Source organism: Scardinius erythrophthalmus (assembly GCF_964197995.2).
Source record: "Scardinius erythrophthalmus genome assembly, chromosome: 5".
Lineage (NCBI taxonomy): Eukaryota > Metazoa > Chordata > Actinopteri > Cypriniformes > Leuciscidae > Scardinius > Scardinius erythrophthalmus.
Window position 1 is genome coordinate 26,731,304 of NC_138225.1, and position 14,638 is coordinate 26,745,941.

The following is a 14,638-nucleotide window of genomic DNA, read 5'->3' on the forward strand; positions in this document are numbered from 1 at the left end:
CTTCAGAAATCATTTTTGATCATTTTGAAAACAGTTAACTACTTAAACATTTGTGGAAACCCTGATTCGTTTTTTCTCAGGATTTTTAAATGAATGAAAAGTTCAACAGAACAGCATTTATTTGAAATCGAAATCTTTTGTAACATACAGGTCTTTACTGTCACTTTGATCAATTTAATGCATCCTTGCTGAACAATACATTTACATTTACATTTACATTTATTCATTTAGCTGACGCTTTTATCCAAAGCGACTTACAATTGCTATATATGTCAGAGGTCGCACGCCTCTGGAGCAACTAGGGGTTAAGTGTCTTGCTCAGGGACACATTGGTGTCTCACAGTGGATTCGAACCCGGGTCTCTCACACCAAAGGCATGTGTCTTATCCATTGCGCCACAACACCCCCTATACAATAGTATTAATATCTAAAAAAAAAAAAAACACTGACCCCAAACTTTTGAATGGTATTGCATATGGTAAGTGATTATTGATTCACTTGATTAATTCATCTGCATATCCAAACCGTAATTAATTCGATTGACAGACTTAATATTTGAATCTTATGTAATTTATGCTGTGATTCACCAGAATTACATTTTTATTATTCATTATTTTCAAAATGTAATGAAAAAACAACATTCATTTGACAATTAGCATCATTATGAGAAAATGCAAGCATGCAAGAACACACACCGATACAGACTCATGCTGATACACGGATACGGGCACTGACCTCTCCTATCGCTCTCTTATAGCTCTGAGGGCAGGAAGAGGGAGGAAAAGAGATTGATGTGAGGAGAAAGGGATGAGAAGGATAAAGGAGCAGAGGAAATGTAAGGAACAGAGGTTAGTGTTTAGAGGAGGGCCGAGTGTGTTCATTCTATACAAGACACAGGTGAACGATTTGGGACTCTATGTGCATGAGTGAGTGTATTTTAACATGCGACTCTTTTGTTTGTGTGTGTGTGTATCTGTATCTCACCGCTGGCCTGCTGGGCCTCGATGAGGTTCGGGATTCTCCTGGTTTGTGTCGGCCGTCATGAGAGAGGGTGGGGGAGGAATCCATCTTGGACGAGCCTGAAATGAACCCACGACAACATTATAAACTTTATAATTCCTGCAGACAAACCCTGTTTTCCAACTGCAAATGTCCCCAGATGGATTGGAATGATTAAACATTATTTTCTATTATCTAACAATCATACAAACCTTTTTATAACATTTATTAAGCAGTGCCACCTGGATTTCATTTGCTTCATTTGCACAAGGCAATGGTGGCACCAGCACAGAAATACTCATAATTCTGCTTTTCTGCAGGACAGGTGAACATGTATTGATTAATTTGTTTGGGATTTTTATAAGCTAATCTTGCTTTTCTCCCTGCCAGGAGTTTTTTGCGGTCAAATTGTGGAAATAGGACAAATTGCAAGCTAACGCAAAGATTGCAGAGTGTGCTTGATTTTGCACTAAATTCTGCAAGTTGGCAAAACACGACCCACACAACACTCACTGAGTATGCGGTGTCTCTCTAGAGAGCCGGTCTGTGGCAGGTTGGACATGATGCTCATGCTGTCTCCTCTCTCCCAGCGCTCATTGCGACTCAGATCGGGATTACTGACACGGAATAAACACACCGTGCAGGAGTCAGTGCAGTCATATGATTTGTGTCACTTCAGTTGAATGTGTGTGTACGTTACCTTGCTCGGACTGGGTGTCTGATACCAGAGGAGAGATTTGTGTTCAGTGCGGTGGCTATGGAGGCCGTTCTCTGAGGAATCTAAGGGAGAGAGAAGGACAAGGGATTATGGGAAAATTATACATTAAACCACAATGATATTAATAATCACCTATTACACTGTGTATTTGCACACACCTGAGCTTTACAAAAACTGTATGAGAGAGAGAAAGAAAACAAAAAACAATATTCTGTCTTACTTTAGGAGGTTGTTCAATCTCAGGAAGACGGATCCAGGGTCCCCGGTCGTCTCTCATTGGTCGAGACTGAGGGGCAGGGGTCTCTGAGGTGGGGTCAGAGTTCTGACGGACTAGTTCTCTGGAGTGTAGAGGACGAGGTGTGGGTGTGGGAGAGGGATCCTGGGTGGGGAAGGCGGACATGGTCTTAGTGGGCTGATCACAAAGAGACTGGGAGCGAGGGACAGGAGCGGCGTACGGTTTTAACGGCACCAGGTGGGCCATCTGGAACTACGGTAGATGGGAGTGAGGACAAGAGGACAGGATAAAAGATGAGACATAAGCCAAAAGAAAAGTGAGAGGGTAAAAGGTAGGCCAATTGGGCAAGGTTAGATATTTATTTTTATTTGAGAGAGAAATTAGGATTTTTTTGTTTGTTTTGCAAAAGGGGTTTAGAAGAGTTTTAGAGAGCGTAAATCAGTAAAGCAGTTTACAGGCAATGAGGGTTGGGCAGCAGAGTAAGGTAGAAGATCAAGTGCAGGATATGCAAGTGAAGAGGATGTTCCCAAAAATGTTGGAGGATTACAGAGGAAGCGAGTGGGCCCCACAGGAAAGAAAAAGAAAAAACAAAGTCAATGAAAAGAGAGTTAAGTGTTAGCCAGAGCATGCAGCATTAAAGAACAGAAATGATGACATCCTCCTGCAAATCACTGTCTTTTTCTTTCTTATCAAGGCTTTTTATGGCTATTTTTAATCAATTAAAATGAAGTACATGAAAAATGACTATTAATTCATCAAAAAAATAATGGCTAATAACAACAAATCAATATATGCTGGAGAAAACCCTAAAATGTACACTACCGTTCAAAAGTTTAAGAATATTTTTCTTCAAGAATGAGTTTTTTTCCCAGCAATAACAACTTATTTAAAAAAATGTCAGTAAAGACATTTATGATGTTACAATATTTAGATTTCAAATAGTTCTTTTGAACTTACTATTCATTAAAGAATCAGGAAAAAATGTATCACGGTTTCCACAAAAATATGAAGCAGCACGACTGCATTAAACAATGATAATAAGAAGTGTTTTTTGAGCGACTGTGAAATATTACCGACCACACACACTTTTGAACAATAGTGTACATAGTTCAAAGACATTAAATTACTGAGGTGGACAGGAAATCAATATATTGTTTTGTATTTGCATTTCCATATCATTAAGTTAGAGACACACCAAAACGACGCCAAAGAACTAGCGCTGATAAAGGTCGACTATGTTGTCGCCTCGCATCGCCTACGTCGGGGAAAAAATCTATGCTTGAACACACCGAAAGGACTAGAGACGACTGTCGACTAGCGCGTGTTCTGCGCCTGCGTGTAAATGAGATAACTGTCAATTGAAGCAGATAAACTCATCTATATTCGTCATTCAAAAAGGGAACGCAAAAGCAGTTATACAAACCATAACCAAAGCAAAAAACGTTTTTGAATATAAACCATGCTGATCACGTTCTTTATTCCACTCCGCTCATGTTATTATGAAAATATTTGCGCTGTTGAACGCTCAGGTAATATGACGTGAAATTAGAACAGCCTTTCTGTCTGTGCCGTCATGACTTCTTGGCTTGCTTTCATCACTTTCGTGTTTATTGTCGTGCACCGACTCGTTTGCTAAACTGAACAGCCAATCAGAGTTCTCTCGCTCACCGACGGCCCGACGCAGATTCTATTGAATCGGCCAAAAAAAAATAAAAACGTCCAACTAGAGCCAATGGCGCGGAACACACAGAAAAAACTATGTCGGCCGGATCTCAAAAACGGATGGCAGACCGTCGGCTTGGTGTGTCCCTGGCTTTAAACAAAAGACAAAAGTATATAGTCCAACGCAGACTCACGCAAATGTTTTCTTGTATTTTTTAAGAAATATTTATTCACACTGCATTCTGACCGCTGAGATTTGAGTGAGGGAATAAAATGACAGGTAGCACACCTTTCCCTGCCCACCCTGTGGTTCCACGGGTCTCTGCATGGGTGGAGTCTGTGAAGCTCCTGATTGGCTGATTGATTCTGAACGGGACTGTATGTTGGTGTCAGAGACTGTAGTGCAGATTTTAGGAGAGCCCTGTCTGTTCAGTTTACTGCGCTCCTCAACCTGAGAAACAAAGCATGAGAATTTATATTGTGATGCTTCAATTCAGAGCACTGTTGTTTTCAGCAGGGTGTAAGCGTACCTCTCTAGCCCAGGCTGGTTTGTTGTTCTCTAGGTTCTTGCTGTAGTGGTACATCTGTGGTTTCTTGTCTTGTTGCTGCTGCTGCTGCAGTGAGACAAGATACGCGTGCTCCTGCTGCAGCTGTCTCTGAAGTCTCTCCGACTGTCTCTGCTCCTCCAGCTGTTTACGCTTGTACTCCTTCACACACACGAACAAACAATAACTTATTAACTAGAAAAAATGTAGAAGTCATTACATGGCATTTTTGCAGGCACAGGAAATAATTAACACAAAACAGCACAGTGTCACATGCGCAAACACAGAGACACAAAGAAAAATGTAAAACATATGCCCCTTCCCAACATGCAAAGGAAATAATTATGAATTAATGAATAATTACACACAAAAACGTGATTATTTGAGTTTTAGGATATATTGGCTCACATTCTCTGAAGTTTTTGACAACTAAAGAATGAAAGAAAAACATTTCCCTTAGCTGTACAATTCTTCTGTCAAGGATTCCAAGCAATTGGACAATATGTAAAACAGCTTTGCTGTATTGGGTACACAGTGATGTAATATTGTGTGTAATTATGTCATATTGTATTTTCTTCTGATATTTTGACCTTGTTCGCAGCAAATTGTACATTTAAAATGAAACTAATCCAAGCAATATAAACAAATTACCAAATCAAATCTTTATGTTATATTGACTAAAGCATAAACGGAGCTGTGAAGACATACACGTGTCTCACTTCAGCAAAGGTTCTCATGTTTAAGAACAGGGGTCTAAAACTGCTTTATACTTAAAAGCGTTGTTGTTTTCATTTATAAATAAACTACCGTTAAAAAGTTTAGAGTCAGTAAAGTTGTGTTTTTTAAATTAATACTTTTATTCAGTAAGGATGCATTCAATTGATCGGTAAATACTTTTACAATGTTAAAAAAGATTTCTATTTCAAATAAATGCTGTTCTATTGAACTTTCTTCATCAAATTAATCCTGACATTTTTTTTTATCACTGTTTCCACAAAAATATGAACCAGCAGCACAACTGTTTTCAACACAGATAATGATAATAAATGCTTCTTGAACAACAAATCAGTATATTATGATGATTTCTGAAGGGTCATGTGACACCGAAGAATGGAGTACTTGCTGATGAAAATTCAGCTTTGATTACAGCTAAATTACATCTTTAAAATATATTCAAATAGAAAACTGATATTTTACAAGTTTAATGATATTTCACAATATTACTGTTTTTACAGCATTTTTAATCAAATAATTTTAAATAACTTATTTTATTTTAATTTGGAAGGAACAATTAAACATTTAGCTCAACTTAAGCTTCTTAACACTAGCTTTGGGTGAATTTAACTTAATACTGTGTTTTTCTTTAGTGCATATTTTCATCAAATGAATAATTAAATAATTAAAGACCCATGCTCCAGAACATTTAAAAACCCTGCTTTGCATGTTTCAAATTCTGAAACCAGGCGGATTCTGATCATTCCAGCACAATCTCGGGGTGCTGTAACATGACACGCACCAAAACTGTCTGAGGACTGACAGAGGGAAGAGAAAGAATGGAGTGTTACCATTAGCAATGCCTGCTCCTGCAGTAATTGTTGCTGCAGTATCTCTAACTGCCGCTGTTCTTCCTCCAACTTATGTCTTATAAACTCCTACAGAGAGAGGGATGGAGAGAGAGAGAGAGAGAGAGAGAGAGAGAGAGAGAGAGAGAGAGAGAGAGAGAGAGAGAGAGAGAGAGAGAGAGAGAGAGAGAGAGAGAGAGAGAGAGAGAGAGAGAGAGAGAGAGAGAGAGAGAGAGAGAGAAATGGGGAGCAGTGGAAGAGGAGAGGAAGGAAGAGACGGATCAGAATAGACTCTAAAGGATAGAATAAAAAGATATTTGAGGGAGCGGACAGATACACCTGTCTGTGCAGCCTCTGAAGATAGAGGCAGACATTTTAAAGAAGTGTTTCTGATGGGCTTTTTAAAATGGCTGAAGACACCTCGACAGAGAGAGATTTGTTCCATGCGCTTCATTCACTTACTGCGGTAGAGCCGTAACGTCACACTGCTTTTATAATCTTAAAATGGCACGCAGTGAGTGTTTACAACTAGTTCCTGCCACTCTGAGGAGTGTGTTGCGTATGCGTGTTTCTCCAGTCGTTTAGAGGAGGAAAACTGAAGGAAGTGTGATGTGAGGCATGTACATGTGAGGTCGTTCTGAAGAGTGTGTCCTGTGGCACATTGTGCACTAATTCATGCTGATTGGTCTTTTGTGTTTCTGTCAGTTTGAATTGTATTGAATGTAGGGCTGCACACGGCTCACCCACACCCACACCCACACACACACCCACACACACACACACACACACACACACACACACACACACACACACACACACACACACACTGCATTTGAGAACCTGCTGCCATGGCAACCACTCCACAGACATTCCAGGGCCAGAGCTGTGCTGAGTGGGGAACACCCACGCCAGGCTGCGATTGGCCGGCCCGGCTGCAGTTCTGTGGCTGTGATTGGTTACCTGCTCTCTCTCTGCCATCCTCCTGTCCTCCTCTCGTCTCATGTCATCGAGTCTCCGGTGAGGAGCTTTATCCTGTTGCTGCCGCACCATCTCTCTCTCCTTCCTCTGTTGCTGTGCGTGTGTGAGAGAGATAGAGAGAGTGAGTCACTTTAACATATTTGGCTGAAATAATGAGAGCCTTCCTGTTGCTAAAAAATCATGTAATGCTTTTGAGAAGGGAAATTAAGGGGGAGAGAACAGAGAACACAGCCAGAGAAAAGAGAGAAAGCGAAAGTGACTAAGACATTGGCCACAGTTATGGTGAGAGAGGGTGAGTATAGTGATATTGGTGAGTCAGTGCACTGCGGTGCTGTATTCAGTGGGTTAGTGGCTAGATGGTGCTGCTGTCACACTGCACATGGCCTATATACAGTATGAAACTTTGAACAGCAAACCTAAACTATATCATTCCCAACACAAGCAATTTTACAGTATAATTATTCATTTGAATTTAAATATCACTGATAGCAAGACAAAGTGTGTTTGTGAGAAATTTATGGGATATATATACAGTATATATGCATGTATATATATTATTTTTTTCATATAAGTAGTATTAGAGATGATGAGAAAAGCATCTTGCACTTCAATGGAAGAACATCCGACTACTCAATGACAAATTTACTTTTATGATTAGTGAGCTAGAAATAGTGCAGAAGAGTTAAATATTAACTTTAAAATTGTTAAATTAATATTATTTAAATACCAATAATGTTATTAATAATGATGTTATAATTATTATTAATATTTATTGTTCCTATTATTATTATTCTATCAAGTAAGATTATTAAATGCTTTTGAAAGAAGTATCTTATGTTCACCAAGGCTGCATTTATTTGATTAAAATATACAGTTAAAACAGTAATATTGTGAAATATTTTTCTACAGTTTTCTATTTAAATACTTTGCTGGTTTTGTGCTTTGGAAACATTTCTTATTATCAAATGTTCAAAACAATTGGGCTTAATATTTTAGTGATAGATTTTGTCCCCCCGAATTCTTTTTGAAATCCATTTAATTCAGCATTTATTTGAAATGGAAATCTTTTGTAACATTATAAATGTCTTTACAGTCCTTTTTGATCAATTTAATGCATCTTTGCTGAATAAAAGTAATACACTTTTGAATGGTAGTGCATTATTAAATGAAAATAATATATTTCAGCTCAAAATATTCCTTTGCTTTCAATGGGATTGCAAATTTGGTCAGATTTTTAAAGTGGTCTCAGACTTTTGTACCCTACTATACAAAGTTAATTAAGTGCCATATTCTATATCCCCCAGCAAACATGTCTTGATCCCACCTGTTCTTGATTTAATTAGCTTAGCTGTGAGGGGCTTGACTTTGGGAATCTCTCCTAGTGTACAAAGGCAGACATGAATATAATGGCTTATGATGCTCAGTACATAACAAATACACACAGTCCTTTGTGTTGTGGCCTATTCATCACCCCATGTCTCACTCAGCTAGTGTAGGATAATCAGGCAGTCATGCTAATCATGTCCTTCCACAGTCATCTAGTGACAATGACCACTCAAAACTAAATCAATTAAAAGTCTGACTTTGCAGAGTATGTAGAGTTCTCACCCATTTACCGGGTGTGTCTCTCAAATTCACCAACATGTACCTAACAAAATTCCACAAATACCTCCCTGTGTTCACTCTAATGAAGAAAGACCGGCTCCAGATAAGAGAAAAATGTTCAGCACTTCAACAAACACTGCTGTAAATCTTCTGGCTGTGACCTACGTGTTTTATGTCAAACATTGACTTTTCTAAAATATTCTGCTCATAAACTTTTAGCAGCGTTCAATGAGCTGTTCTGATCTATTCAGTCAAACATTCATGGACAGGAAATAAAATGTTAAACACTTTAAGGATTAGGCCACCAAACAATGAAAATCTTGTCATTGATTACTCTTGTTATTACTTACTTTTATCACCTTCTATTCTGTGGAACCCAAAATAATACACTGGGCACGTTTTTAAATATAATGAAAGTAAATAAAGATGAAGCTGTTATGCTTCAGGGAAGGTTGCAAAAAGAACCATAAAAGTATTATAAAAGTGGTTCATAGGGCCGGGTGATAAGGCCAAAAAAATTTAATTCTGTCTGTGTGTGTGTGTAATCTGTGTATATATGTATATTTTAGTCAGAATTATCGCGCTCCTATTCTTTTGCGATCTGTCTGTTTGGCGCTTGCGTGCGGTAGCGGCCCTCGTTCGCTGAAGTTTAGCAGAGACTAGCTTACATAAGGCTCGTCCACTTCAGACAGCAAATGGGAATTTTTGCAAGACTTTCTAACACTGACAGATGGAGATTATACCTGTGAAATGTAAGTTATGCATGGAGGAAAATACCACATCTCAAACAGAGCAAGTATCTGTCAGTACGCAAATACAGACCACCTTTTATGATTGGCACTCTGCCCTTATTTCCTGTGAGAAGAAAGATGATGTTCAGTGACTTTCATGTGCACATGCATGCATGTGTACCTCCTCTAAGCGACGCCTCTGTTCTTTCTGCTCCTCTATCCGTTTCTGCCGGTCATGCAGCAGCTGGCGTTTGTGCTCCTCGGGGTCTCTGCGCTGAGCGGCGAGCTGCGCCTGCTGTCTTTTTAAGGCCTCTGAACGCTCCTTATTCTCTTGCTGCAGCCGCAGGAAATCCCTCCGCAATGTCGACTCACCAGGAACATTCAAAATAGAGCTTCAGACATAAATAAACAGAGAAACAGGAGAGTCAGTTGATTTAGACAGTTAAGGTTTGCAAGGAGGACTGTACGTTCATTTCTCTCTCAGTTACATCAAGGGCATGCACTCATGTGCAAGTGAGTAGGGATTGATCCATGTTGAGTAATATGATAAAGCATTAATGGAGCATTACGAGGAACCATCTATGCACATAAAATAGTTCCCTAAACAAATCTATTAAGGCTGTAATTTCTGCCCCAAAGCTCCAAGCGCAATTGCAAAAATAGTGATTGTTTCCAAATAGCATTTGTCATGATTTGATGATCCCACCTTAAACAAACAAATGGCTTACTTATTACTGACTCATTCAGACATGTACAGACAAGTCTCAAATCTTTTCTCAGAAGTTTTATGTGAATCAAAATATAAATTTAATTCAAGCCAAGTCTCAAATCAGTTATCTACTAGTTCAAGTCAAGTCAGTTATGTACTAGTACTCAAGTCAGTTATCAACTAGTCTCAATCTCAAGTCAGCTATCTACTAGTTTAAGTCAGTTCTCAAAGAAAATTGATTACCAAATCAAATCTTAAGTAAAATTATCTACTAGTTTATGTGAAGTTTCAGGTCAATTACCTAATAGTTTAAGTCAAGTTGCAAAAAATTTTTTTCTCACTTTAATGCAGCTCGACCCTAGAGTTTAGCTATCTCTGGTGTCTCTATACATTAAACTTTGATATAAAATTCACACACTATATAATGCTAAGTTAACACAAAATGTCAGTAACACTGGGGAGAGCTTCTGCAATGTTGTGTAGTGCTATGTAGGGTTGTGTAAACACAGATGCTGCTGTGTTTACCTGGATTCTCTCTCATCACCTCTGTTCTCATCCTCTTCATCACTACCGCTGTACTCATACTCAGTCTCCTCTGAGAGGAATCAAGACAAAATGAAAAAGAGAGAGAGAGAGAGAGAGAGAGAGAGAGAGAGAGAGAGAGAGAGAGACAGAGATGAGGGCAGGAAAATAACAAAAAAGACTTTAGGCATTAATATAATATGGCTCAACACAGTTTATGCATACTGCAGCACTTTAGAGTCTAAATCATCTGCACTCTTCCTTAACTGATACCATGTGAGCTCTAATAATAATGCTGAAGGCTGCTGGCTGGCTGCTTCCATTTTTAGCTGTTCTTCATTCTTCATATCCAGAAAGAAACATAATTCAAGCCCAGCTGTGCTATTTGATTACACTCCTGGCCACAGATCTCATAAGTTACTCTAAGCTATGCAGTTATGCACAAGCACCCTATTTGTGGTCCAAGGCAAAGATGAGCTCTGATTGGATGGGAGTCTTGGTGACCTCACTGCACAAAGGCAAGTAAACAAACTTTATTAAATATTCTGTTCCACCACAGAGCTCCGGTGGACAAATTATAATCTATAGTCCAAGAGGAGCCCCTGCATCTGTCCTGACTCTGATGATAAAACTGATTTAACTACTGAATTAATTATTAAGTGCTTGGGTCATGAAATGTTTGGGGCTTCTGTGTTTAATAAAGCTCTATTGCTCTTATGTTTTGTCTAAAATCATTTGCAAAGGCAACATTAAAGAAAACGCATTGCACATACCTTTCTCGCCACGTTTCTTGCGTGTACGGTCGATGTGATCTTTGAGCTGGATGCGGACCTGTCTCTCAGTGGGCTGGTCTCTGATGAACGAGTGCTTCAATAGCTGTTCTGTGGATGGACGACTGGGATAGGACTTCACAAGACAACCCTCGATGAAGTCAATAAACTTCTTAGACCTGAAAGAGACAGAAAAACATTAATGTATTAGCAAGAAAGTCAATTAAAAAAATAAAACTGATTATAGAATGCTATTGTACTAGGCCGTTGCAGACCGTTTACATTCAATCAGTACATTTTTTTGTTATTTTTATGTTTTAAAGTGCCCCAATTATGCTTTTTCAAATATTACCTTTCATGCAGTGTGTGATACAGCTGTCTGTGAATGTAAACGGTCTGCAAAATTGTAAAGTCAAAAGTGCACGATAAATAAGTTATTGTCTCCCAAAAGAAAGAAATCGACTCTGAACAGCCTAAACGGGTCGTCAGGAACTCTTTCGTGACCTGCATACGTAACACATTTGCCAAATGCCCACCTATGGTCTGCATTGGCTGCCCGCAAACAACATTAACTTTGACCTGCCCTCAAACACTGAAGCTGGTGTTGTGTACATGTCAAGAAGCCGCTGTTTTATGCTCTGGGAAAGCAAATTCTCTTTGTAAACACTTCCAAAAGATGTGAAGAATTACCACAGCAATACAACAGCATTATAACCTTTTGATGATTGCTTCTCAAATCTCTGTGAGGTCTAAATGGGATTTACAAAAAGCTTCTCCATTAAAGATGTATATATTTTCTACTGGGTTTTCAAAACAGTAGAATTGTGTTTTATATTGTGTAGGTCTAACTCACGTTATTACTGTCATACTGAAATACTTCTGCAAATGAGCTCTGGGTCCAATACTGCCTAAAATTGTGTCCATTAATGCAGACTGACTGTTGTTGTTATTGGATGGATAAAGGATGGAGCAAGATTTGTTTTAAAAACTTTAATGTTACATGAGTCATTCATGTCAGTGCTCGGCTAACATATGCATTGATATTGATACAGTTATTGATATAGTTTCAACACATGCACTGCAATAAAATAGAAATCTACTTGTTGATGGACAAACACTTGTTAATGCTGAAGAATTACAGTTGCAACATCTCATAATGTACTTCAAACTGAGCAACGCATCACTGAGAAACATCCTGCTCAAGTCGTCCTTCCGATGGAGGTTCGGGTTGAATAACTAGTTCTTCCAATGTTTCATCATTGGACTCGCGCTCAGAATGATATGGTAAAATCGACATCATCGTTTCTGTCTTTACAGTGTGTATAATCGGTGAACTTGAGGAAGCCTCCGGAGCTGAAATTCAGTTATGGTAATGGCGTTTTGTTTCCGACACACACTGTAAGCTGTAGACCAATCACAAAAGACTGGGCCGTCTGGCAAATTAGAGCAGAGTAGCTCATGGAAAGGAGGGATTTAGAGAGACTGAATCTTTGGATGCGTCATTTGAGAATCATTGAAAAATATGGTGATGTGCAGTGTATATTGTGAGAAAATGAAAGTGTTTTTTGACCTTTGATGCATGTAAACCTGTTGTAGAAGACCTCCAAAACAAAATTATGAACCTTTAAAATAGCATAATTAGGGCACTTTAAGAAATATATTAACCCCAACTTTTGAACAGTGTATATTTATTTCTGATATTGCTAAAAAGAAACATATTAAACAAGAAAAACTCCTCCTTGATGAGCCCTGTAATAGTTTAATATAAAGTTATAAAGGCAAAAAGATTCTAAATTATACAAAATCAGACAGACACAGAATGCCAACAGAACAGGCTGAAGAGAATGCAGTAAAACAAAACAAGGCCGCCTTTTTCATTCAAACCCAACAAATGCTCCATCTCTACTTCTATAACCAGCTGTTCAAGGGCAGGGCTCTGACCAAAAGTACCAAAATAACTCCAATCTGAAAACTATAGCACGGCATGCCAATATATGAAAACTGCAACCAACAGGAAGAAAAGATAAAAACATAGATGAAATGAAGGTAGAAAGAGAACTCATTTTTCGTCATGCAACAGCACTCTATATGTGTGAGGATAGAGGTGTGAAAGCAAACGCTGCAACTCCTGCCTGAGAAACGAGGAAACCACATACAAAAAGAGAACCTATATGGATGGCAGCAATCATAACTTAGTATGCAGTGCATGTATATATAGATGAGGGGAAAAAGGGGAGGGAAGGAAGAAGGAAAATATAGCTTGATCTTAAAATAACAGCTGAAACAGCGTGTCCTCACCATTTCTTGGACTTCAGTTTAGGAGGAGGGTTCCGTGGGATAAGGAACAAAGCTCGCATGGGATGCATGTCACACAACGCTGAGGGAAAGAGCACAGAGATCAAACATGCTGATAAAAGACTCTTTCACCTATGTGCCCAATTAACAAACGAACTGATTCAAGAGGGGACCACAATTCATGAACGAAAGTAGACCGCTGACTGGGCCGCTGCTACACGGTGTCCGTGTGAGCATATGACTAAGTGTTGTGCTGCATAAGTTATGACAATGGAGTACAGATCGACCTCTGTTACTCTATTACTTCTTTTGTTCAACTGGCATAACAGGTATGGGAAAGAGGGACGTTTAGTATTACTGTTTGCTTGGTTTGTAAAATGTGAAATGTTTTAAATAGATTTTTTTTTTTTAAATTGAAGAAAAAAACAAATCATCTTCAAGGCCCATTTACACTAAGGATGTTAACTATAATGAAAACTATAAAGTTTTAATAATAATTTTAATTCAATGAGAATAGGAAAGTCCACACAATAAATATAATGATAACAACAGAGGAATATCATTTGGATCTTTTTCAGAACGTTTTTTCCAGCTGATGAACGATAAGAATTTGACAGCCCATCAGAATCCACACGACTCTAAATAGCTTGAGCATTTAATGCAGAAGACGATAACTGTGCTTGTAAGAAACAGAACGTTACAGCATACGTCACCCCATTTGCATTTCAGACCAGAGTATGTGAGGGGTAAAGTGAAAGCAGTAACTGTGCAAACTCACATATTCAACCCTTTTTTGAATATTCACTTAAAAACAGGAGCTGCAATTGCGATTGTAATGTGAGTGTCATACTGCTGCTACGAGGGACTGATAGTTATTTTGTTCATATTAAGGTCTGGATCCACACTGTAATCTGCATCTGTAAACACACAGACAGTGTACTTACGAGGTGCTCCTTCAGCCATCTCTATAGCGGTGATTCCCAGAGACCAGATATCACTCTGTTGTAAAATAAAAAATAAAAAAAGGTTATTTTATTCAGGCAGACACACACACACACACACACACACACACACACACACACACACACACACACACACACACACACACACACACACACACACACACACACACACACACACACACACACACACACACACACACACACACACACACACACACACACACACAAAATCAGTCAATACAGGGGTGCAATAATAGGGATGGGTGGACTGAAATGGACAAATTCATACTACCAATACTAATGTGTATTAACAGGATCCTCACATTGCATTGTTTATTGGTTATG

At 38.7% G+C, this 14,638-nt stretch overlaps 1 protein-coding gene across 5 annotated transcripts in view; it reads right to left on the reverse strand.

The window, feature by feature from the left end:
- The window catches only part of mink1 (misshapen-like kinase 1), a 43,087-nt gene that overhangs the window by 12,334 nt on the left and 16,115 nt on the right, over positions 1–14,638 (reverse strand). The window contains exons 7-20 of one of the 5 annotated variants that reach the window (XM_081366275.1): positions 14,276–14,330; positions 13,335–13,413; positions 11,040–11,215; positions 10,270–10,339; positions 9,217–9,427; positions 6,682–6,792; positions 5,725–5,811; positions 4,145–4,321; positions 3,904–4,065; positions 1,938–2,204; positions 1,700–1,779; positions 1,513–1,616; positions 985–1,079; positions 736–759 (exon numbers count right to left, since the gene is read on the reverse strand). In XM_081366275.1, the coding sequence (XP_081222401.1) occupies positions 736–759; positions 985–1,079; positions 1,513–1,616; positions 1,700–1,779; positions 1,938–2,204; positions 3,904–4,065; positions 4,145–4,321; positions 5,725–5,811; positions 6,682–6,792; positions 9,217–9,427; positions 10,270–10,339; positions 11,040–11,215; positions 13,335–13,413; positions 14,276–14,330 (1,698 nt within the window). The remainder of the gene's footprint in view (positions 1–735; positions 760–984; positions 1,080–1,512; positions 1,617–1,699; positions 1,780–1,937; positions 2,205–3,903; positions 4,066–4,144; positions 4,322–5,724; positions 5,812–6,681; positions 6,793–9,216; positions 9,428–10,269; positions 10,340–11,039; positions 11,216–13,334; positions 13,414–14,275; positions 14,331–14,638) is intronic. The other 4 variants (XM_081366277.1, XM_081366276.1, XM_081366278.1 and 1 more) reach the window with 4 other exon arrangements.